The 25645-nt window shown below is 41.7% G+C and overlaps 1 protein-coding gene across 2 annotated transcripts in view; it reads right to left on the bottom strand.

Annotated features, from left to right (window-relative positions):
* LOC142589443 (uncharacterized) overlaps positions 1 to 25645 on the bottom strand; it is a 103274-nt gene that overhangs the window by 19579 nt on the left and 58050 nt on the right. For both annotated transcript variants that reach the window (XM_075700913.1, XM_075700914.1), the window contains exons 8-10: positions 18766 to 18859; positions 5894 to 5960; positions 5679 to 5810 (exon numbers count right to left, since the gene is read on the bottom strand). In XM_075700913.1, coding sequence (XP_075557028.1) covers positions 5679 to 5810; positions 5894 to 5960; positions 18766 to 18859 — 293 coding nt within the window. The remainder of the gene's footprint in view (positions 1 to 5678; positions 5811 to 5893; positions 5961 to 18765; positions 18860 to 25645) is intronic.

Below are 25645 nucleotides of genomic sequence, written 5' to 3'. Positions count from 1 at the left end.
CAGTGTTGCCCTTATTTTATTGCAAATTTTCTTGGTGAATATTTTATATAATACTGGAAGTAAGCTAACATGCCATTCTTTAATGGCTCCCTTTTTGTGGGTTAGTATAATGTTGACATTCTTCCAGTTCTCTGGGACCTTTGAAGTCGCTTTGAAGACACGTTTGTATAAAGGGCCACCAGTTTCTTCAAGCATTATGTCTCCTCCATCTTTGATTATATCAACTGTTATTCCACCTTCTGCTGCCATTTTTCCCTGTTTCATGTCTTGCAAGGCCCTTTTAACTTCATCGCTAGTTATAGAAGGAGCCTTTGTAAACTGTCAATTACTACATCAAATGGAGGTACCGTGGCTGCTCTACGTACTGTACAGGTGAGTACAGAATTCTTCAGCTGCTTTTACTGTATCTTCAAGATTGCTGATGATATTACCTTGCTTATATTTAAGTGCATACATCTTGGTTTGTCCATCGCAAAGTTTCCTTCTCACCGATTTCATGCTGCATTCATTTTTTATTGCTTCCTCAGTCTTTCTCACGTTTTAAAATTTCGAACATCCCTTATTTTTTCCTTGATCAGTTTCGATAGTTGCATGAATTCTACCGCTTGAGTTGGACACTTTTATACCTTGTCGTTTCTTTATTAAGTCCTTCATTACATGGGAGAGCTTACCTACTTGTTGCCTTCGTGCCTTACCTACCACTTCCATTGCTGTTCCTGAAGCCAGCTTAGTTACGGTTTCATTCATTACCTCTATGCCCTAAAGCTGCATATTTGTTTGCAAGTACCAGCCTGAATTGGTCTGCTTCTACCCTAATTGCGTCTACGTTGGCCTGTTCCTTCTTGACCAATTTTACTCTTTCTCTCTTCAAATTTAGGTGCTCACTAACCTACGATCACTGAGTTCAGTTGAGTTGAGTAGTAAGCTACTGGTGGGATTAGCCTTGCAGTAGCTGCCGGCAATTGCTCCACCGTAGCGACACTTAAGTACATAAATCATATAAACGAGAAGGAAAGGGGTTTAACCGAGAGGCTCGATTTTTATTAGTCATATTATAAGAAGCGAACAAACACTGACACCAAGGACAACATAGGGGAAATTACTTGAGCTTAATAAATGAAATAAAGAAACGATAAATGAATGGAAATTAAAGTGGATGAAAAAACAACCTGCCGCAGGGGGGAACCGAACCCACAACCTTTGCATTTCGCGTGCGATGCTCTACCGATCGAGCTACCGCAGCGCCGTTTTCCCATCCACTTTCTTCGGTATTTATGTGCCCTAGTAGAGCCCTGGGAGTGTTAGCCAGCGCCACCACTCACAGACCTTGGCGGCAGACGTGGAACGTCCTTTTTGCCGCAGGCGTCACGAGAACGTGATCGTTTTGGGTAAAGGCGACTGGTCAATAAACCCACATGTGCTATCTGAAGGCATCAATGTTGCCGGATTCGAGACCCTCGTCATGTAATAAACGAGAAGGAAGGGGGTTTAACCGAGGGGCTCGATTTTTATTAGTCATATTATAAGAAGCCAACAAACACTGACACCAACGACAACATAGGGGAAATTACTTGTGCTTAATAAATGAAATAAAGAAACGATAAATTAATGGAAATTAAAGTGGATGAAAAAACAACCTGCCGCAGGCGGGAACCAAACCCACAACCTTAGCATTTCACGTTTTTTCATCCACTTTAATTTCCATTAATTTATCATTTCTTTATTTCATTTATTAAGCACAAGTAATTTCCCCTATGTTGTCCTTGGTGTCGGTGTTTGTTGGTTTCTTATAATATGGTAAATCATATAAATCAGACACAGACCTCCTAACTACACATAGTCACTCCTAAGGTCACCATGTGGAGGCCAAATCCGTGTCCTGCAGGTAATTTAAAAGAAGGCGAGAAACCTCTTTCCTAACTGGTTCCCGCGCGGGAAAACAATGCCCTGATGAGAACTGTGGGGAATTCCAGTCTTCTTCAGGGACCTGAATAACACACTCCTTTCCGCGTTATACAGAGTACAGCACATAAGGTAATGTTCTATGTCACCGCACACACCACACGTTGAACATTAAGGAGACAACGCCAGGCTGGTCTTATACATCCACGCAGGGGTACGAGCAGAGCCCATGCAAATGCGGAGCAATAAAGTGGCTTGGTTTCTTTTAAGACCCTTGGTCACACATGGCTTGTGAGGTGAGCTCCACAAAGAGCTGAAGTGGCACGACACTAGTGCAGTGGCACCAGGGTGTCTACCAAGTTTAAATTTCCAAATTCCCTGAGTTTTCCAGGTTTTCCCTGAGCACCTTTGCAAAATTCCCTGAATGAGCCAGAACTTTGTTTTATGTCAAGACAGGCTGACACCACGTTGCCCGATGCTGTCACTCTCTAGTAAGCATGCTGAAAAAAAAAATGAATTAATCCAGTTTGAATAGTAAGGATTAATATCTATTTTATTTAAAAAGAAAACAGAAGGAAGGTGTTAGTAAAATGCACAGCGAAAGAAATGGTAAAGCCCATTCCCAATCGAGTCTAACATTTTCAAATACGAATGAAAAGGAGATGCATACATAAGTAAATATTTTTTAATATGAGCTATTTCTATCAATTGATAGCAAGCTCATCTGTATGAGGCCCTGAACTTTGTCACAACTAAGGTTCTCTCTCAGCAGCTGGGAAGTCAACCTCAACTGTCCTGACATACTCTCAGCCCGTACACATCTCAGTGTTAGGTTTCACTGCTTAAAACAGTTTATTTTGGTTTGGATGAGGGACACCTGTATCTCAGCGTCAGCCAACACTTAGTTCATTTAGCTCAAGCTCCTTCAAAAAGGCGGCGGCACCCTTCATTTCCCGTTAATTCCTCAGTGCGTCAGTCCTTTCTGTTCTCATCCTCCTTCTACCACGCTTTCACCACATGGATCATCTGAAGCATCCTCTTGGTCAGTTTTACAGTCAACGTCCGATTTTTCGGATTCCCTAGGGGCCGCAAAAACACCCGAAAATCGGGCAGTCCAAAAATAATGAATGCATGTCTTTAACTGCCCTTAAAGGCTAAAATTGCCAAAGGCACGCCTGAAAAAAGAGAGAGAGAGAAAATGATAAATGAAAGGTAGGGAGGTTAACCAAGACTGAGCCCGGTTGGCTACCCTACACTGGGGAAAGGGGGACGGAAAGATTAAAAGAGAAAGTCCACTGGGGATATCAGTCGGTCACTCAGTCCGGATCACAGACGCTGACTCAATCCGGTATCTTTCAAATATCGCAGCAGCGCTTTTGTGGCCTTTAGTAGCTGCGATATGCGAGGCCATGGTCCCAAGATCTTGTTCAAGGTGAACGGCTTTCCATCTAGCTGATTCGAGAGCTGTGCAGAGCTCTGTCTTGCCTTTCATCTTCAAAAGATGGGCAGTAGCACACTTGGTGTTCTATGGTTTCCTCGACAGCGCAGGCATTGCACTCGGCGCTATCAGCCATTCCAATCAAAAATGCATATGCATTGGTGAATGCAACGCCCAAACGTAAGCGGCACAGCACTGTTTCCTCATTTCGCGGAAGACTTGGTAACAGCCGCAGTTGCATAAAGGGATCGAAGGAATGCAATCGATGTTGAGTGAATTCAGGTGTGTGCCACTTCTCCAATGTCAAAGAGTGCGCTAGCTTGCCTAAGTGTTGGGCTGCATCGGTCCGCGATAAAGGTATAGAAACAAGGGTTGCTCCTTCGTGTGCTTTCCTAGCAGCTTCGTCAGCAAGGTCGTTGCCGGAGATACCGCAATGACCAGGCAGCCACTGAAACACAACGTTGTGTCCTTTCGTGATCATGTGATGGTGCATTTCTCGTGGGTATTTATGTTCTACTATGCATAATGCGAAGACGTGGGATGATTCCCCACCTGCGACAAGTTGTATTTTCATCCACTTTCATTGTAATTTACTTATCATTTCTTTAATTCAATTATTAAGTATAAGTAATTTCCCCTGTGTTGTCTTGGTTTCTTTGTTTGTTGACTTCTTATGATATGATTACTAAAAATCGGGCCCCTCGGTTAAGCGCCTTTCTTCTCGTTCATTACATAACGAGGGTCTCGAATCCGGCAACATTGAGGCTTTCAGGTACCATGTGCGGGTTTATTGACCAGTCACCTTTACCCAAAAAGATCACATACTCGTGATGCCAGAGGCAGAAAGGATGTTCCACATCCAGCGCCAAGGCTTGTGTGTATCTCCGACACGAGTTGTTCACATGACCCGCGACGAGGAGAAGACAGAAGACATAGTAAGGCCGCCTTTGAATCGCCCAAAAAAGCTCTTAAGGCCTGCCACTACACTTACTAGGCATATCGGTGCTCGTACTGTGACAGGAGATGGGGGTGCACGTGTGTATAATTAAGGAATACATACTGTGTCCCGTGACAATTGCCCCTTCCCACGCTTGTTATGTTTCACTGCCTAACACTAATGTACCGAGGCGAAGCTAACTTTCGAAGACTGACATTACACAACGCGCTGTGCTCTGCGAGCTTCAAAGCCAATCGCGAGGATTACAAAGGCGGAGTCGGTGCCATTGGTGATAGCGGCGAATTCTTTCAATGAAAAACACGGCAGCGCACGGCAAGAAGCTTAATAGCGAACATAGAAGCAGCTAGGCCTAACGTTGCCGCAATGGTGGTTACGGCTGCCAGCGGATCTGCGTGCGAGAGTGCCGGTTCGAGGCGGCGAGATAATCAACATAGCGGCGGTGGCGGCTTTGATTAATGCCATTTCAGACCTGCAGTCAGGGCAATATACATTGAATATATGGAGTATGTGGTGGTGCCGCAAAGCCGTGCAAATTATCGGGCATGTCCGAAAAATCGGGCATCTAGAAAATCGGTCAACTACTCTGGCAATACATCGTGCCGATGACACGGCGTCAATGACGATTCGTTGCGATTCCTCTGTTACCGGAGCCAGCATTAACACGACTTTTGTTCCCTTTCAATGAAGTTACAGCTAATTTTCCCTGATAGAAGCACAAATTCCCTGAGTTTTCCCTGAGTTTTTCCAGACTGTTCAAATTCCCTGAGAATTCCCGGTTTTCCCGGTTGGTAGACACCCTGGGCACATCTAGTGCAGCTGCTTTTCACATTCCCTCTTTGAAGTATGATTGGTCGGTTAGCTTCACTGCAGTCGTGTCCTCCACAACGGCCGAAAGCATTGCCATTGAGGCAGCTCTAAAGAAGCTACGGTTTTGTACGCCTCAACCTGTTGTCATTATTACAGATTCGAAATCTGCCCTTCAAAGGTTAGAGCACGGGTTCCCTACTGATGCCTTATATCTAAGCTCCCTATGCTCGGTGCACAATCTCCATATCCAAAGGCTTCTCAAGATGATTCCAATGGGTGCCCTCGCACATACATATCATAGGCAACGAGATGGCGGACAGCCTCGCCCATAGAGCGCTGTCTGGGAATCCTTTGAGAAAAGTGCCTCAAGAGGACAAGAGACTCTTCAGAGAAACAGTGTATGATCACTGCACTTTACCCTATCTAACACTTCTACATTGTGCACTATGCTGGGATCGGCAGAATGTTTGAAATCTATTTCATTTATTGTTACCAAGATTCAAATTAATGAGATTTTACTGAAGTTGTAAAACGTAAGCAGCAAAGACCATTTCACAAACAAGATTACCTCACCTGTGAGACATCCTCAATAGGCCCAAACCATGACCAATCCTTGAGTTGCAGGTTTTCATTTCGACTGGTGCTATAAAATAACTTGTTGCGTTCGCTTGGCACCGTGCCATTCAGCACACCCAGTAAATGATCCTGCAAGTTCATTGGCAATTTTTGACAATATTTCTGAACTTGAAAATTCAAGCAAAAGATTAGCAGGTGGTAGTTATGCTTACATTTACTTTTCCTTCTTTAATGCACTGGACAAGCTTCTCATTGCGTTGCTTTCGCTTTTCCTTGATGCTGTTGAGAAAAAACATTACATCAGCCTAATGTACACATAAAGATAGCATAAGTACCAACATTGACAAATTTTTCAAGGTTCATTGGCAATCATTCACACCAATTCTACTAAACAGCTTTGTGCCATCCTGAAAGTGTGTAGTTGTCACTGTGATGAATTCACTGCATAGACAAAATCCGTGATTTGGTCCCCCATGTGAATCTACCTTAGCTGCTACAAAGACATGCTGGTGTAAAGCTTCACGGCTTGTCACCACTTGCTTGTACGCTACTGACTACAGCTCCTTGTGTCATAACAGCAGTGTGCATGTTTAGACACATTTGCAGTGTTAAAGGGGAGAGTAAAGACAAATTTATATTTTGTTAATTTGCTTCTAAGCATGAGTCAAGACTCTTTACACAGCATTTGATGGGTTTTATGAAACATATTTAAGTGCATGTTTCTGTAAAAATGCAAGTTAAGAAAAGCCTGTTTGTACTTTCTGGGTTCCTGATGGCACAATGGTACAAGCCGCCTGTCAATGAGGTGCTGGTTATCTAAAGAGTAGACATAACTCCTCAATGGTTTTAGCTTGGCTTGGCATCATAATTTGGCTTATGATAGATAGCTAATGATATATGAAGTGGAGGTGGATGGGGAGATGTTCGCATGCAAATCACTCAATACACGGCTCTGGTTCGAGCAAACTCTCTCCAGAATGCACACACGAGGTTGGCAATCGAATTGTTCTGCATGCCAAGGAAGTCTCCAGCTAACAGACTACTTTGTTCTAGTGAATATGAACGTGGGGCTGCGATTTTGTAGCGATGCCTTTTCTCGATGCTAATGCCTTTCGGCGCTTTTTGCATTCATGAGTGGCTGCGTTTGACGCTCCACCTAGGGCAGAGCATCTCTTGATCACTCACACACGTGAGAAGTGTGAAAGGCTTTAGCATCGAGAAAAGCCATCGCTACAAAATCGTAGCCCAGATTTCCCCACCTGTCGTTTTGTGTTGAGGGTTATCACGATTACAAATTCAGTTCTATGTGCGGAGTCTAGCCACCATCTAGTGTCCAGATTGTACACCACAGACAACCTTACTGAAAGCAGCCCAAGTCAAGTTTGGCATGATGCCTTTGGGAGCAGGCCATTTGAGAGCACTGGTACCATAGCTTGTTTATTTTTGGTATTCTTTTAAAGCTTTACAGAGACACATGTCACAAGTATGCTTTGCTAAAAAATTAAATAAAGATTGTCGTATTTTAGCACAGTTACTATAAATGACATTACCGCTTGACCAAATGCACGCTATTGAATCATGACTCACAGCAGTCCAGGCCACAGCCATATGATCTTTCTGTACTTTACAAAATTTGAGCTCTGCATGCTGGCCGAAGAGTGTGTTGGCAACGTGTATATGATGTGGTCAACAACATCCACTCAAATTTGAAATTCACTTTATTGTACCGTTAAGGGGGGGATGACCCATGAAAGTGAACTGTTGAATCGCTGGGTCAATTCAAACAAAAAATAGGAAGCATGCTTAGATATATATCCTAGGTATGAATGCAAAATTTTACTATATAATACTAAGGCGAAAGCCTTTCTAGGCTCATGGTGAAGTTTGTGTCAGCAGACCAGACCACCGGAGTGTCCGCCAAAGCATCATCACGCCATATGCAGCCAGATTAAAGACAGAATAAAGAGTGAAAAATGGTTGATTGTGAGAGTTAGTGAATGATAATGTTATAAAGAGATTGATAGATGTTAATAATGACTAGTAATGACTACTAATGACTTGTAATGACTACCAATGACTCTGAAATGACCAATATGTCTAATGATGGCTTGTAATGACCCCAATTGATTAGAAATGACTAAAAAGACTAAAAACACTAACTAGTGAGCAGTAATGTCTAACGACTGAAATGACTTGTAATGACTATGAAATGACCAATATGTCTAACGACAACTTGTAACAACTACAATTGATTAGAAATGACTAAAAATGCTCAGTAATGACCAGTAATGACCAATAATGAATGAAATGACTTGTAATGACTACTAACAACTATGACGGCTTGTAATGACCACAATTGATTACAAATGACTAAAAATGCTTAGTAGTGAGCAGTAATGACTAATGACTTAAATGACTTGTAAAGACTATTAGACAACGAAATGACCAATATGCCCAACGTCAACTTGTAGCGACAATTCATTAGAAATGACTAAAGAGGCTTAGTAATGGCCAGCAGTGACTAATAATGACTGAAATTACTTGTAACAACTAATAATGACTATGATATGACCAACACGTCTAACGATGGCTTGTAATGACCACAATTGATTACAAATGACTAAAAATGCTTAGTAGTGAGCAGTAATTAGTAAAAGAAAGAAGAGAAAGAGAAGAGGCAAAGAGAAAGAGGCAAATGTAGGAGGAAGAGTAGGCTTTCGCCGTTCACCTTTTAAGAGAGATCTTAAGAGACCCTGCAATTTTTGTTCAAAAAGACATGGCTCTTCAAAAGTTCAATTGACTATGTTTAGCCGCAAAAACTACCGCTCTAAAATGACAAGAAAGTTAATATTTTGTGCCTTTCATAAAATAAAGTTCAAACTATTGCTAGCGTGGAGCGCTTTTTTTTATATTTCAGTAATTTTTGTAAAAAAGAAAAAAAGTCATATAATTTGCATTATACAACTGCACTTGCACCTTGCATTAGAAATTTTCTTACAAGGAAGCAAAACTTGAATGAGTCGACAGATGCTTTCTGTACAAAATTTTACTCCAGAAAATGCCTTATAAGCAAGTCTGCCTTGTCTACATAGAAACAATATTTTTCAATAACGGACACTCGGAAAAAACGGCTTCTAAAGTTGACATATGTGCCGCTTTATTCTGATTGCATGTATGGTCACTAGAATTCCCCTGGAGCATACATGGGGCCTTCTAGAATACTGCATTCTTCTGCAAAAATGGGCTTCAACTTCCACTTCTTTCTGGTGACTTTTGGACAATGCTGCATTTACTCTCGCTGTGGATGGGCACTCTTTGAAGTTCTTTTCCAAATGGATGGCAGTGTGCATGCTATAAACAGTGGTGAACTCCTCAGTCGCTGAATCCTGTTCAGGTCAATATTCTAAGACTGCCAAGGATGCAGCCATTCGAAACACCAGAGCCTGCCAAACAAATGCATCCAGCATTAGGGAAGAAGATGCTACAACAATCTCATGGTGGCCTGGAAAGCCATCTCAGGCTGTGTTCCTCAGCTTTGTGAAATTATGACACTTGCCAAAGCTTCAGCAGGTGCCGAACTTTGGGGCCATTTAACAGGTGTAAGTTTGTGTACTAGAAATGGCAAAGGGACCTTAGGCCACAAAATTCACTAAAAGCGGCAGTCGAAAATGGTCTGAGGACGTGAAGCCACATGTCCCATGAAAATGTTGCGATGGCGCAAGCCTTATGTGGTGGCATGTCGCAGTCAAGTGACACCATCTGCCACAAAACTGCCTTGAGTTATGCCTTCTTTGCAGCCAATGCCAAAATTTGTAGCTTCTGACTTCACTCATCAGCCTTTGCACACATCATCATCATCATCATCATAATTTATTTACCCTTAAGGGCCCCTGATGGGGCAATACATAAGGGGGGGGGGGGGGCATTACATAAGGGGCTTACTACTGGGGCTGTGGACAACAATGGTATAATAATAACATTTTAAATTCTACAGAATTTGTTTCATTGACGATACTGTCGGGAAGTACATTCCAATCTGATATGGCAGTCAGCAGAAATGATTTATTGAAAGCGTTAGTTGAACCATGAATGCGTTGAACACTGTGAAAATTAAACAGACGTCATGATGATCTCAAGGGCGGCAGAATTAGGCTCTCATGTAAATGACAAAAATGATAATATAGCTTACGAAAAAGGCAGAGACTTGCTATCTTACGACGGGATGCCAGTTTTTTTTTTCTTTTTTTCACTATAGTGCAGGCCAATGTGGCCCAAGCAGGAGTGGAAGCAGGAGTTGATTGGTTAGACGAATCGAAGCTGATGTTAGTAACGCTCAACTGAGAATCATATTTGGATGTTATAAAACAAGCAGCTCGATTTTGTATTGCCTCTAACGCTTGGATTATGTACTCTTGATGGGGGTTCCGGATAGGGAATGCGTGTTCAAGTTTGGTACAGATGAAGGTTTTGTATGCGATTAGTCTAACCATGGGCGAAGCAAACGTGAGTGATCATCTGATGAAACCTAGCGATTTGGAAACGCTTGCAGAAAGCGACATGATATGCTTTGACCAGCTTAAATTACTTGTTATTTCTATGCCTAGATCCCTATAAGGTCGAACATCAATTTTGGATTAAGGTTAAATCATCCTGCAGCAATGACTGATTGTTAATAGTAGAGATACGTCGGTAGAGAATGCAATCATCCACAAACAGACGAAAGGATGATGAAATTTCAGCAGGAAGGTCATTGATAAAGATTAGAAACAGAAGCTGGCCAAGAACAGAGCCCCGAGGGACTCCGGAGATAATGTTAGTAGGGGCAGAAGGATGACTTTCGATGACGGTGTACTGCGAACGATTAGTTAAAAAGCAGTGAATCCATGTAAGTATCAGCAGGTCGAGTGAAAGGCAAGAAAGTTTAGTCATGAGATGCTGGTCAGGAACACGGTCAGAAGCCTTAGAAAAATCAAGGTAAATGACGTATGTTTGAAAGGATGAGTCAAGGTTTAAGTGCAGGTCAGTTATAAATTCAAAAAGTTGAGATTCGCATGAAAAGCCAGACCGAAATTAGTGTTGGTTTGAGAAGAAAAAGGAATTATTATCCAGGTGCTTTGCCACGTGGGGGTAAATTATATGGTTAATAAGTTTGCATGCAATGCATGTTAACGAGATAGGATGATAATTTGATGGATCAGAACGGCTTCCTGCCTTAAAAACCGGTACTACTCTGCTTACCTTCCACTCGGCCGGAATTTCGCCACTGGAAATAGATTGCGCGAAAATTATTTGTAGCACGTGACTGGATATTACTTTCGTGCCTAAAAGGATTTTAGGAGATATATTGTCAGGCCCAGGAGCACTGGATATCTTTAAATGATACATTATTTTGCAGATTCCTTCTGCCGAAATACTAACTGGTGGCACTTGAGCGAAATTTGAGCTGAGTGATATATGAATATTAGCAGCTGGTTCCTAGGTGAAAACAGAAGTGAAGTATGCATTCAAAACGTCAGAACGAAGCTCCTTCAGAAGAACAGAACCATCCTGATATAATAAAGAGATATTATGCAAGCCACTACGGTTGGGAGTTCATAATCATCATCATCAGCCTGATTACGCCCACTGCAAGGCAAAGGCCTCTCCCATACTTCTCCAACTACCCCAGTCATGTACTAATTGAGGCCATGTTGTCCCTGCAAACTTCTTAATCTCATCCGCCCACCTAACTTTCTGCCGCCCCCTGCTACGCTTCCCTTCCCTTGGAATCCATTCCGTAACCCTTAATGACCATCGGGTATCTTCCCTCCTCATTACATGTCCTGCCCACGCCCATTTCTTTTTCTTGATTTCAACTAAGATGTCATTAACTCGCGTTTGTTCCCTAACCCAATCTGCTCTTTTCTTATCTCTTAGCGTTGCACCCATCATTCTTCTTTCCATAGCTCGTTGCGTCGTCCTCAATTTAAGTAGAACCCTTTTCGTAAGCCTACAGGTTTCTGCCCCGTACGTGAGTACTGTTAAGACACAGCTGTTATACACTTTTCTCTTGAGGGATAATGGTAACCTGCTGTTCATGATCTGAGAATGCCTGCCAAACACACCCCAGCCCATTCTTATTCTTCTTATTATTTCACTCTCATGATCCGGATCTGCAGTCACTACCTGTCCTAAGTAGATGTATTCCCTTACCACTTCCAGTGCCTCGCTACCTATTGTAAACTGCTGTTCTTTCTGTTAAACATTGATTTAGTTTTCTGCAGATTAATTTTTAGACCCACCCTTCTGCTTTGCCTCTGCAGGTCAGTGAGCATGCATTGCAGTTGGTCCCCTGAGTTACTAAGCAAGGCAATATCATCAGTGAATCGCAAGTTACTAAGGTATTCTCCATTAACTCTTATCCCCAATTCTTCCCAATCCAGGTCTTTGAATACTTCCTGTAAACACGCTGTGAATAGCATTGGAGAGATCGTATCTCCCTGTCCAACGTCTTTCTTTATTGGGATTTTGTTGCTTTCTTTATGGAGGACTACGGTGGCTATGGAGCCGCTATAGATATATTTCAGTATTTTTACTTACGGCTCGTCTACACCCTGATTCCGTAATGCCTCCATGACTGCTGAGGTTTCGACTGAATCAAATGCTTTCTCGTGATCAATGAAAGCTATATATAAAGGTTGGTTATATTCCACACATTTCTCTATAACCTGATTGATAGTGTGAATATGGTCTATCGTTGAGTAGCCTTTACGGAATCCTGCCTGGTCCTTTGGTTGACGGAAGTCTAAGGTGTTCCCGATTCTTAAGGTGCTTATTAGGTGTTTATTAGGTCATCAACCTTAAGGTGATGATTAAGGTGTTCCGGTTGGGAGTTAACAAAGTCCACAACTTTTTTGGGTTATTTCGGAGGATGTCAAGTAAGTCCTTGTTGTAGAAGTGTCGTTTCGTGCCCCTCAGCAACTTCGTATAATTATGCAGACACTCTGAGTACTTTTCCCATTTTAGTGCTGAAATTGGAGCTCTTGGCTTCCCTGAACAACCGCTTTTTCTTGTTACATAATTTTCTTAACGAATTTGTAAACCACGATTTCCCGGCATCACTGCGACTGCAAAGGAGGGGTACATAGGATTATATTAGAGAGATAATTTTTCTTTATAGGAAGACCAGTTTTCATCATTTTCATCAATAGACCTATTAGAAGCTGATTGTTCAATGTGTTGGAGAAATTCGACCATTTCCTCATTGATTTTGTAAAAATCTGCTTTGCTGTAGTCGCGAATGTACTTTACTGAATGTTGGCACAAAGGAATTGAAATAGCGAGGTTGAAAAACACTAACATATGATCGCTAAGACCGTCGGTGGACGACAATGACTGAATTATAGCTTAGGATTTAACACAAGGACAAGATCGAGGGCATTACTACCACGAGTTGGTATTCCAACAGCTTGAGTGAGGTTGAAAGAATAAGATCCAAAAATCTCTGGAATGACTTGAAGATGCATTAGGTTGTCCCAATAAATGTCTGGAAAAATCACTGCAAATCATGAGGTTAGTGCAGGGAAACTGGTTTTTGATATCACGTAGAATGGTACTTCGGTCGTCAATGAAGGAGTGATGAGAATCAGGTGGCCAGTAGAAGGCAATGATAATAGTGGCGCGATTAGCCAATGAAATGTTCACACAAAGGATTTCGCTTTTATTACCTATTTCAACAGGAGAAGAAACCAGGGTGCCCTTAACAAGAACCATCACGCCGCCTCCCCGGCGACCACATCTGTCACACCGGAAAAAAGCGAAAGGCTGCTGATCGTGCAAAAGTTCATAATTCTGTATATCAGGTGTGAGCCAAGTTTCAGTAAAGATGGCGATATTGGTGCTGTTGTCATCCAATATAGCTTCGACAGCGTCTTTTTTTGGGAAATACCTTTGAATATTGGTTAGTAAAACTGATAGATTTATTTCTTGGGGCAGGGTTTGCGCGCTTGGTAGTTCCCAAAGGGTGGTGCACCAAAGACTTAGGTGCATGCGGTGAGTGCTATGAACTTAGCTCGACCACAGAATCAGTTCCAGCATTGTACACAAACTGTTTGTTGTTCATAATAAGCTTATCAAAACGAATTTTGAAAGAAACAGTACTTTGCTGACCATACAAAAAAAGTTTCTACCTTGCCAAGCGCACACGCACAGAATAATCTTCACGGACTGAAAATGACGAGTTTTTTAGCTTTGAATTGGCCGACTGAATTTGCCCTTTGTCTTTGAATCTCATCAAACTGACAATTATCGGGCGGTTCTTTCCTGGCTGGAAGCGGCCAAGTCTGTGGGCACGTTCAATATCATGACTATTAAAGGTGATATCAAGCTCCTGGGAGCAGAATGAAATGATACGTGATTCTGACTGTGACCACGTTTCATCTTGCTTATCGGTGATCCCAAAAAACAGTAAGTTCGAGCGTTGGAGACGATTCTTGTCGTCGTCGCATTTGTTCGAAAGTAATTTAATACCTGAGGAATGTTTGGCCATATCGGCATCGGCTACAGAGCTTGCGCGACCTGCCCTTGTTGCCACTGCTTGAGCTTATAAAATACAGAGAAATATGATCTCAACCATGATGATAGCCATTCCATATTACTAAGCCTTTTCCCTACGCTGCTAATGTACTTCCAAAACAGTAGTCACGGGCACATTTCTTTTATCTGAGGCACCACCAGCGCCCCCCCCCCCCCATCAAAAAATACAAATTCTCAATTTATTACAGCACAGATGTGGTCAAAATTTTGCAGCCTCATTCCCGAATAGTTCAGGAACCCAAAACTGTAGGAAACTCTAAACACATTCCTTTTTTTCCAGCTACTGCTATTTCTTGCAATACGTTCCCTTTAACCCTTTGAGGGTCAATTTTTTTCGCCATATGTGACCGCCCATGGTCAATTTTTTTAATTGCAGATTCCAATTCTTCTTAGTTCGAAAAAAAATTACCGTAATTTTTCTATGGTGACCGTAAAGTAAGAAAAAAATATTTTGTGTTGGCATATATGTACTCTTCATTCATAAATAACAACAATAAAAAGGGAAATAAACTTATAAGAATTAAAAATTTGATGCATTGCTATATACACAGAGTTCAAGGCTTTGAAAATGCGCACACAAGAATATTTTGCAAGACTCAAATGTTCCTGCTCTTACACTAATATGTACATCCTTAGCATAATCGAACTGTGTAGGTATGCGCACTCAAGAAAACGGTGTTTGTATGCCCGTCAAGAAAGCAAAACGTGTGACAAACTTCCGCTAATCTTCACCTTAGAGCCAGATTAGTTTTCGCGAGTGTCCCTCCCAAAAGAAGCAACGGAAACGCATGCATGGCGGCATCCTTCCTATGCGCACCCTCGTGAGCACTAAACAAGCGAGAAACATGCTGTCGCCCTTTGAGTGATTAGTAACGAGAAAGCCATCAGTTTTGCAAGCAAAAGAAGCCGAAACTGCCCGCAGAACAAAACCCAAACCGCCGCCCGCATGCGTGCATGCCAATGCGCGAGCGGTAGTATATAGACGTACAGGAGCGAACTAGCTCTAAAACGAACCATGCAACGAAACCCGAGAGGGGGAGGTGCGCGAAAAAAATTCCCTGTATTCCTACATAGTGGCAGCACATGATAGAAAAGAAAAAATTAGGGAATTGGTGCGCTTTTTAAACATACAGACGGTGCCATAAATATACAGCATCGACCATTTTTGAACTTGTTCGCGGCGCCGTATAATTTACGTTATTGACCCTCAAAGGGTTAAGCCCCCAATCCCAAGCTGTAGTCATCATGGGAGGTTGTACCAATATCGCCAATGATGAGCCACACTCATTCAGCCTGACGTTGTGCTGCTCCCACTGCCAAAAATGAGTTATGGTTGGCAGTGAGTGAAAGCTGCCCTCAAGAGCAAATTCTTTATCTTAATTTTGTGTTAATTATAACCAGAAACCAATCAGGTAACACATTTCCAAATCAGAATGAAATAGAAAAATTTATTGCTAAATTAAAAAATTTCAGAAATTTACTATGTGTTTCTGGAATTAATTTGGGAGTTTAAAGGGTTAAGCTACACAAACAGTGCTTTTGGCTATGGTCAGTATTTGGAACTTGCCCTAACAGTGTCGACAGCAGTCTGGAGTTTGTCATGTGTGACGACTTTCCTAATCAGTGGAATTCGGGTACATTCAAACCTTGATATAACGAACTTCAATATAACGAAATACTCTATACAATGAAGTACTTTACTTTTCATAACCTCTTGTCCATAGAACACCATATGTTTAGAACCTCAATATAACGAAGTGTGTTTGTATGCAATTTCAATATAAAAAAATTTCACTGCCGCAACAAAGGAATGTTGAGAGAATCAATTAAAACTTCCGCAGACGGTCAAATGATTGATTTACAAGCCGCTGCTTGCAAACACACCTATCAAATCATGAGCTGTGTGATAAGAGCTGCGTGACAAGAGCAACCGACCACCGAAGTGGAGCCGCATCTCATGTTCCGCATAAAGTCCAAGTGTGGCAAGATCCTACAGTGCCCTGCGCACTATGCGCTTGCTTTAGGTGTGAGTGAAAGTGTGCGAGGGTGAAACAAGAAAGATGGTGGCTTCACGAGTACTGCCTTCTCGTGCGAGCAAAGGGAAAGAAGGGGAGGGGAGTGAGCTTGCATTAACACGAAGCGCACATGAGGGGGCAATGGTGGTGGGGGGGGGGGGAGGAGGGGGCAAGTTTGCGCACGTCTCAACTTTTGGCGCGCCTCTTGGCTGTGGCTAGGCTACACATGGCTGCAAGCGCATCGCTGTAAGTGCGGCTGAGCACATTCGCTTCCATGCACTCTGCTTTAGAGGTAATCTGCCGCATGTGCAAAGAGTGAGCGGGCCGAGATGGCATGGCATCACGTAAGCTGTTTTCTCGTGCGTTTAGTATTCGAGATTGGGTAATCTTGAGTTTCGGTGACCCGTTGGAGGGAAAGGCAGAGGAGGCATTCACTCCCCGCTACTGGCACTTTTCATGATAGCGTTGTCCCAGTGTGGAGGATGCAATAAGCCGCGGGGCAAAAGTGGACGAAAAAGCTTGGCTGGCTTCGCCTAATTCGTACCGCCGATGTGAAGATATCGTCGATGCGACATGAAACTGTACCATTCGTCGCCGACTCCCAAATTTATCCTCATTTGTTTCCTCATTCAAGTTTGCTTTTTTTCGGTGGCCCGATAATTAAGAAAATTTAATCTGTCTTAAGAAATTAAGACAGACCTTATGGAGGCCGTATTGTTAATGAACAGTAATTTCCAAGCACTCTGTACATGCCCTAATTAATTTTGAGTAGGGCTGGGTGATTAGTTGATTAATCAACAGACTTAATTCTTGACGAGTTTCACTGAGCCACCGCTGCCGCAAAGCATACCAGTAGTAGTACAGGCCTTGGTAGGCTGAAGGGCAGCAATGCAAGAGACGTGTTTGTATCGTGTCAAACCCATTAGCCCTAAAAAGGCAGGGAGATGAGAATAAAAAGATTTTACAGTAGGAGTTGAGTTGAAACACACCCTGCAACTTCCCCCTAAAATCCAAAAGAAAAATGCACAATGGCACCCTCCTCTGCATTGCCCTCAATGTTACCTTGCACCCAAGAGAACCAAAAAACCAGCAAGTACTACTGTCCTCATGGCACTGGCAGGCCCACTGAGCGTGCACTCTGAATTGATGAAATATGTTTAGTGTAGCTTTAATAACGATTAATCAGCCGAAGTGACATGACCAAAAACAGGCAAGAGTTGGCACTGATGCAGCCGCTTTGCTTGCTCAACAGCAAGAAAGGGACCAAGCTACAATTTTACGACTAATTCAGTGCCTGTCTGCGTATCTCTCAGTGGTTAGAGCAAATAACTTCGAACCAGAGAGACAAGTGCTCAAGTGAATACCCTCACTGCAGCTAGACTTAGTCTGTGCAAGTTTGATATGCTTAATATACTACTTTCACTGAACGAGAAGAAAGGGGGTTAACCGAAGGGCCCGATCTTTATTAATCATATCATAAGAAGCCAACAAACAAAGACACTATAGACAACACAGGGGAAATTACTTGTACTTACTAAATGAAATAAAGAAATTATAAATTAATGGAACTGAAAGTGGATGAAAAAACAACTTGCCCCAGGTGGAAAACGATCCCACGTTTTTGCATTACGCATGCGATGCTCTACCAATTGAGCTACCGCGGCAGCGCAGTCTTCCCATCCACTTTCTGGGGTATTTATGTGTTACTTCTGGAACTAACCCTGGGAGTGTTAGGCCCCCCTGTGGCAGGTAGTTTTTTCATCCACTTTCAGTTCCAGTAAATTATAATTTCTTTATTTCAATTAGTAAGTACAAGTAATTTCCCCTGTGTTGTCCATGGCGTCTCTGTTGGCTTCTTATGACACTTTCACTGAAGCTGCCATAATAAAGGCAAGTTAAATGTCAAATTAAATAGCATGGCTAGAATTTTTCTTTGCCGTCTATGTGCAAAAATAATACATTTTTAGCTTATGTATGCAAATACATGAATTATATTAATGAATTATTGGATTAAAAGTTTCCACTTGATTAGGGGTACAATTTTTTTTAGGGACACTCATCCTTAATTTAGAGTAATGAAATAAAAATAGCCTATAAACACATCAGCCTGAAGAACAAACATCTAGCCGAATACAGCAAAACATGCACACCATGAAAGGTTTGACACAAATGTACCATAGTTTTTCGTGCTCATGAATGTACAAGAATGCACCTAAATTAGCTATCACTCATTATCCATTTTGTTATGCCAGTAATGCTGCACATCAATAAATACATGGTTCTGCGTTTGGCATCAGAGTTCACAAGTAACACCAATAAAGCCCAGACAGATTACAGTCCATCTTGGAATTATAGTTCATTGTTTATTTGAACTGCTAATGGTCAAAACTCAACCAACATATTTGTGTTAAAATTATGGCGTTAACGAAATGGTGCATGTATACATATTTAAGAACATGCAGTCCATATGCACATAAAACATTATATTTCTTTACCGTGCAGCAGCTGTATCCAACCCATCATCTTCGCCTTCTGGGCAAAAAGGGTCCAAGTCAAAATCATCGCTGTCTGTACTAAATGCGTCTCCTTCTGTGAAAGGTATTAAGTGAGACAGAGGTATGTCAAAATCCTGTATCTTCATCAAACAAACTATTCAGTGACTCAAGTGGGTCACTCTATGCCAACTGTCATGACACTTGATCACCAAAAGCTTTCTTTTTTTTTTCAAAAGTTAGGCACTTCACTTTTACAAAAATGTTTCATGAAACATCTCTTGCAAAAAACTTTTTCACCAGCTCGACAATTACTTGAAATTCCTCAAAAATATACGTCAAATCTCCTTTCTTTATTGCTGTGTACCACTTTTCATACACCTCCTATTTTGTAGCATAATACAAAGCCTACCAATCGAAGTGTCTAAATGTACAGTAATTTCTTTGCAAAAGAGAACATTTTTAACCCTTTGACGGTTTTCGCCGTACATGTACGGCGGCGGTTTTCTGTCCCGCAAGGTCTTTGCCGTAGGGGTACGGTTTCGACCCTCCGTTTGAAATTTCGTGCCATAATGACGATGCATGCTCACTGGGAGGTGCTGCCACCTCTTAGGACTTACAAGAAGCATTTGAAATTTGTGCTACCTTCTTGGGGAGATAAACAGAACTGACTTCTAGATTCAGTGCATCGCGCAGACTGCGGCAACACCCCTTTTGCAGTTTCGGTTTCGCCGCGTGATCGCAACGGAGGCGCGTGAAACGTCATTTTTCTCTTTGTCGGCACTCTCTTGCAGATGTGGTGGAAGTTGATTTCTATCTTCATTGGCGCTGCTCTTAGCCTAACCGCTGCTTGCGAGGTATTCTCGCTCTCAGCGGCAGTGTGCTTTCGCGGTTTCGGTTCCGCCGCGACGAAGGCGCGCAAAACGTGATTTTTATCTTTGTCGGCGTGCTATCGCAGGGGCGGCGGAAGTTGATTTCTATCTTGATTGGCACTGCTCTTAGCTCGTTTATCACCGCCGCTCATGAGGTATTCTCGCTCTCTGCGGCTGTGCGGAGACTTGTGTTTCAAGGAGTACCACACTCTGAAATACTATTGAACATTTTGCAGTTCTGAGTGATGCCGACACCAAAATACTGTTCCTAATTTTTTTTTACTATTTATTCCCGACTTTATACATCATGTACATTCAAGATCCGCAATAAAGTAATTTGACAACCTGGGAAAGTTTTCTTCAAAATAATTTGACCCTCAAAGGGTTAAAAATGAATTTTTCAATAATGTTGCTGTATTGTCTATTCTAAAAACTGTATGGATGCCTGCAACACTGATTACTGAATGTGATGGCAATACAATGCCAATGGAAGTGAGAAATTGGAATCACATAGAATTTCTGGTAGGTTGTTCGCATGAATGGTTTGTAGTTAGTATTTAACACTGAAATTATGACTTCATATATGTAGCACACAAAAAATACATGGACAAAAAAAAAATATAGTCACATGTAGTGCTGAATCACAAACGATTGTTTACTGACAAGGAATATTGCACATATATCTCTAATTTTCATCCCCGTCTTTTTGTGCATGCATCCGTATACACGCACAAGATGTACCAACTTGCCCAAATTGCCACACTTTTGAAATTGTTACCTAAATAGCCATCCTCGGCATGTAAACAGTTGCATAAGTCATTAGCTGTTTATCTTGGGCATCTACAATCTCATGTCTTTCCTATAGATGCAGTCTTTGTAACAAACCGCGTCTTTCAGTTGGCACTGTTTTCAAAATCCGAGCCTTTTGTGTGACGGTCTAGCAGATACATTGTGGTAAGGCATTCCTAAACTGGTGTTGGGACGCTGCCGGCGTGCCTTGAAAGCACAAGAAATTTTCGACATCCTGAAAAGGACAGCAACCATCGCACCACTCCTCGAATGCTACTCGCACTGCTGTGTGTCACCATATCAAAAGGGCACATTTGAGGACCCACTGATGCATCATTCCCTTTGTCCACATCAAGGCAGTGCCACTTTTCAACATGTGCTAACTGAAAATAAGAAAGAAATTGCTACTCTCTGATGCAACCAAAAGTTAGCAGAAGTCTATGAAGTACAGTTTTAAACAATGCATCAACGTATCTAAGGAAAATACCTCTTCCTGCACATGTTTTATGTCATGCGAGTCTACAGTGTTTGATTTAATCTGTTTCACCATCAAGCAATGCTACATCATTTATGCACAACTTTCACAGTCAAGATAAAAATATAATTTCTTGTTAATGGAATAAAAGCATGCTTGCCTTAGTCTACATGATACACAATTTTCTCATTCGCACCACCATTAAGATGTGTTCCAAGTGGTAGACAGTCCCTTTAAAAAAGCAAGACTTATTTTTCTAAGGAGTATGAAGAGGTGCCTTACACCTAAAATTGCAATATTTGATTATTAGCCATTCCTCCATATCTTTATGACCTTAGAAATGGGCCAGTCTATATTTGGGAAAGAAAAAAAAAAAACGGTTTTACAAAGTCTTAAACTTCAATTTTATACCGGCATGAAAAACGTTTTCAGACGGATACATTGAGCTGCACTGTGCACAGGCGATGATAAATATGCAAGGAACTCATTTTTGGTGTATGTTTAGCCATCGAATGAGTACTGAGCTGGTCTTCATAAAAATATGCCAAGAAGCACATCTGGTGCGACATTGTAAAGTTTCTAAAATTAGAAAGCTTTCTCAAAGTATTTTCTTTCTTTTTTTTTTTTTTCAAGCATGAAAAAAGTTTTTGAGGTAGTCTCCCACCAGTCTTGAAATTTGCATCATGTCTCATCTCCACCGCCAAGCTTTGGCAGCACCAAATATAAGATGCATGAATGCAAGCATTCTTGCATTGATTAAGGGGATCTATTGGGAACCCACACTGCTTTTAAGTTGTTTTCTTCAGCACTCGGGTAGCTGCGAGCAGCCTCTGTCAAAGTCAAACCACATGTTGCCATCTGTTGCCGACCTGCTTGGCATCTTCATGCGTCACCAGGAAGCACTTGACACCGATGGGCTTCCTATATGACTGTCACCTGCGCTTATATAGTAAGTTCAACGTTCTAAAAGGTGCAATAATTAAAAATATTCATAACATTAAGATAACTAATTTTATGTATAAACACAATCTTGTTTGAAAATACCAAATGAGTGACGTTACGCTTTCTCAGAATGAATTTCGGAAGTACCTAATGCAAAATCACACTAACTTATAATTTATAACACAGACTGACATGAGAAAATGTTTCTTTGCAGCACTTGGCAAAGTGTTGCTCATATTGAAAAATAGTTTCTTTTACTATTATAGCTAGGGTTCAGTGCTTTCAGTCTAAGCCGAAAACAAAAAGAAACATAATACGCCAACTTTTTATAAATTTTTAAGCGTGCAATAAATCATGCAAAAAAAAAACAGTGACATTTTACCTCAAAATATATGTTTTCTGAATTAAAAACCAATTTCTGGGTGGAAACGAATGCCAAAACAAACAGCAAATATTCAGAAAGTAGAAAGCAAAGACACTGAAACCTATCACAGCATTGCAACCGAACACAAGAGCTGCCCACAAATAAAGAAAAAGTATTTGCTTTTGTGTCCAATAAAGTACAATGGCTTCATATTGTACCCCAAAACTTTAAATGTGATACTTCCCAAAAACACAGCGGCACTCGTGCCCTCTCACCGTAGCCTCAATGTTGCAGCTCATGCTCAAAATAAATCAAATGCAGTAATAGCACTTAATTTCGTCCGATTCCTTCTCAAGCACAATGACAGAACAATAAATCACCTTTCCCTTCCTTACTTTTTCTCTTTAGATCTCAAGCATAATGACAAAACAAGAAAACAGCTTTCCCTTCCTTACTTTTTTTTTTTTGGATAGCAGCTCCATGTTAAGCATACCTAAGCCTGACAGACACAACACCGTGGAAGGGCAATTAATGTCACTCAGCACAGACGTTAGAACAAGAATGTATTGACTTATAAAATTAGTTATCTTAATGTGATGAACATAATTCTTAGTTATTGCACTTACAGACGTTAGAACAAGAATGTATTGACTTATAAAATTAGTTATCTTAATGTGATGAACATAATTCTTAGTTATTGCACTTTTCAGAACATTAACTGTTTAGCACAGTTACAGTTAGTCACATAGTAAATCCAGAAGTGTCAAGTGCTTCACGATACCATGTGCTTCCCGATACCATGTGAACACGCCAAGCGGGTTGACAACAGACATAGTGCATGTTATATAGAGTGTCCTAGCTAACCTTGGCCAGAGTTTAAAAATATGCAAATGCCACGTAGCTGGACAAAGCCAAAATAATATTGTTTGCAGTCGCTTGGAGATACTCAAATTATTTTTCTTTCCACCTGATTAGATAATTAGTCTTAATTAATCAACTTCTCAAATATAGTTAGATGAAACCCATCAATAAGAAAATTGTAGAGCACCATGAAAAGCCCCTGATAAAGCTTTCTGTTGCTCAATACACGCTACATAAAAGTGTTCTCCCGAGCGTGAAAGAAGCCCACAAATGCACGCAATACTGTCGTGTGACTGGCAGCTCAAGGCACTTTGCGTGTATTCACAGGCTTCTTTCATGCTCAGAAAAACACTTTTATGTGGCATGTAATCAGCAATAGAAAGCTGTATGGTTAGTTTTAATGCGATAGCGTTAAGGAGCCCGTGTCGCAGAAAATCCGGCATCGGCATTGGCATCAGTGTCCCGCGTCCGGAGTCATTTCAGCAAAAAGGTTTTTGAGCCACGTATACCCAGGCCTTCCATGTGATGCAAAGAATTGACTGAATTGAATTTCTCAAGCTAAAATACGTAGAAAAATCAAACTACGTCTTACACACAACCTACAAACATGATAGCTCTCGGATTGTAATTTGAATATACGAGAAAACATAATTCTGTTATGTGAAAACTCAAACAAACCCCTTTTCCAGTGTTTCTGCAATGCATAGTCCAGAGACTGCTTTTGCCATTTGTGCACACCGGCACGTAAATATCTTGGGAGTCCATGAAGCGGCACACCCGCTTCCCTGAAACACTTCCTGATGGCGCTTGCCTCCGCCGCATCACGGCCCATGCAAGAGGCCACATTTATACCAGAAATGCCCGCCTTCCGTGCATAGCGTTCACCGCCTTTGTACATAGCGTTCGCCGCAAGAGCTTCCCAGTAAACATTACGGCCACATATGCTGCAGCTGCCGTGAAGCGTGAGAAGCAGTCGCGGATCTTTGTTTGCTATCACATTCCACTTTTAAAGACGAAGCTTAGGCGTCCTCCAAATTTTTCGTGTCACTCTACAGTTTTCTCATTTGACACTTTTCACCTAATTATAATATTTGAGAAGCTGATGAATTAAGACTAATGACCTAATTCGGCAGAATTAAAAAAATAGTTTGAGTGGCTCCAAGCAACAGCAAACAACATTACCTTTGTTCTGTCCAGCTACGTGGCATTTGCATATATTTAAACTTTGGCTGAAGTTAGCTGAGACACCCTGTTTAAGCATCCAGACGCAAATAGCCATCATTCGATTTGCCGGCCATTAGCCACATTTGTTGCTGTCCCCGCCACTGAGCTGTATCATAGCTTAGAAAACGCAGGTTTGCCAAATAAACTGTTTACATTTCTACCTGCCAGTTTGCCGTACAGCAAGTGCAGCCAAATTGAAGAGACCTTAATTCGATGACTAATGAATGGCTGTGATTTGAGTATTGCTTGTTCTTCTGGGAACAAGTTTCACCTTCAGTACATGCAATGCGACATCATCAATGTTCAAGTCATCCGTAAACAATGCCAAACACAAAGTGGCAGAGGTGATAACAGTGGTGGGCCAGCAGCAGCGCCAGCTGGACTTTCCACTCACAACAGACAGTGAGGCCAGCACCAAGATGGCCTTTTTATGCTGCCACGATGGCATGGTTGCCTGTGTGCTTATAGCCATCGCACAGCCACAAGGACTAAGCCCAGCTAAGCGGTGCTTGGCTGGGCTTTGTCCATAAAAGCAACAAGCAGGCTGGCATTGAGATACATGGGGCCCAACTGAACGTTATGCGATGACGTGACGAAAGAACAGATAAGAAGCAAACGTAAAGGAGCAAGCAACACTGTCACCACTTTTTTAGCTGTGTGCAATACCATCCAGTGGCCTTAAAAACAAGAGAGAGAAAAAAAAGAAACAAACAAACATATTAAACTGTTTTACCTTTCACAACACAAATCACACAGGTATATGCTGCTACACTCTAAAAAAAAAATTCACCCCCTTTAGGGTGCATGTTGTCCCCAAACAAGAATCGTCACCTGTCTTGTTTGCATTTTTTTTCTTGAAAACTCTGTGCTTGCCACTTTCTACAAAGTCACGCTCATAACATGCATGCCACTGGTTACTTGGAAGTACCAGGCGCGCAGTGTTAAAGAAAGGAAAGTCACACAGGATACACCACAGTTATTGTTTGAGGACAAGATAAGCCCCAAAGGCGCAAACTTTTGCTGGAGTGTAGAGTAGAAGAAAGTTTTTGAGCAGGTATGTATTGTCTCCAAGCAAACTAAAAATCGATGACAATTCTCCAGAGCTGCACCCCCTGGTCTAATGGCCTGTGGCTTCCCTCGCATTCTCCCCAATCCTGCAAGCAAACTCAGTGACATAGGAGGCAAAGCAAACACTCAGAAAGTAAGTTGCTAGCACAATTGTGCCCCTGGTCTCTTATTCGGATTTTGAAAAATAGCTAACAGTTTTTATTTCCTGAACTGTAAAGTTTATAAATACTGTGTTAGTACTGTGTTTCAAACACATATTTTAGCAGTTTGGGGAAAATAGAAGCAAGG

Source organism: Dermacentor variabilis, chromosome 1 (assembly GCF_050947875.1).
Source record: "Dermacentor variabilis isolate Ectoservices chromosome 1, ASM5094787v1, whole genome shotgun sequence".
NCBI classification, from domain to species: domain Eukaryota; kingdom Metazoa; phylum Arthropoda; class Arachnida; order Ixodida; family Ixodidae; genus Dermacentor; species Dermacentor variabilis.
This window is presented reverse-complemented; position numbering and strand designations above follow the sequence as displayed.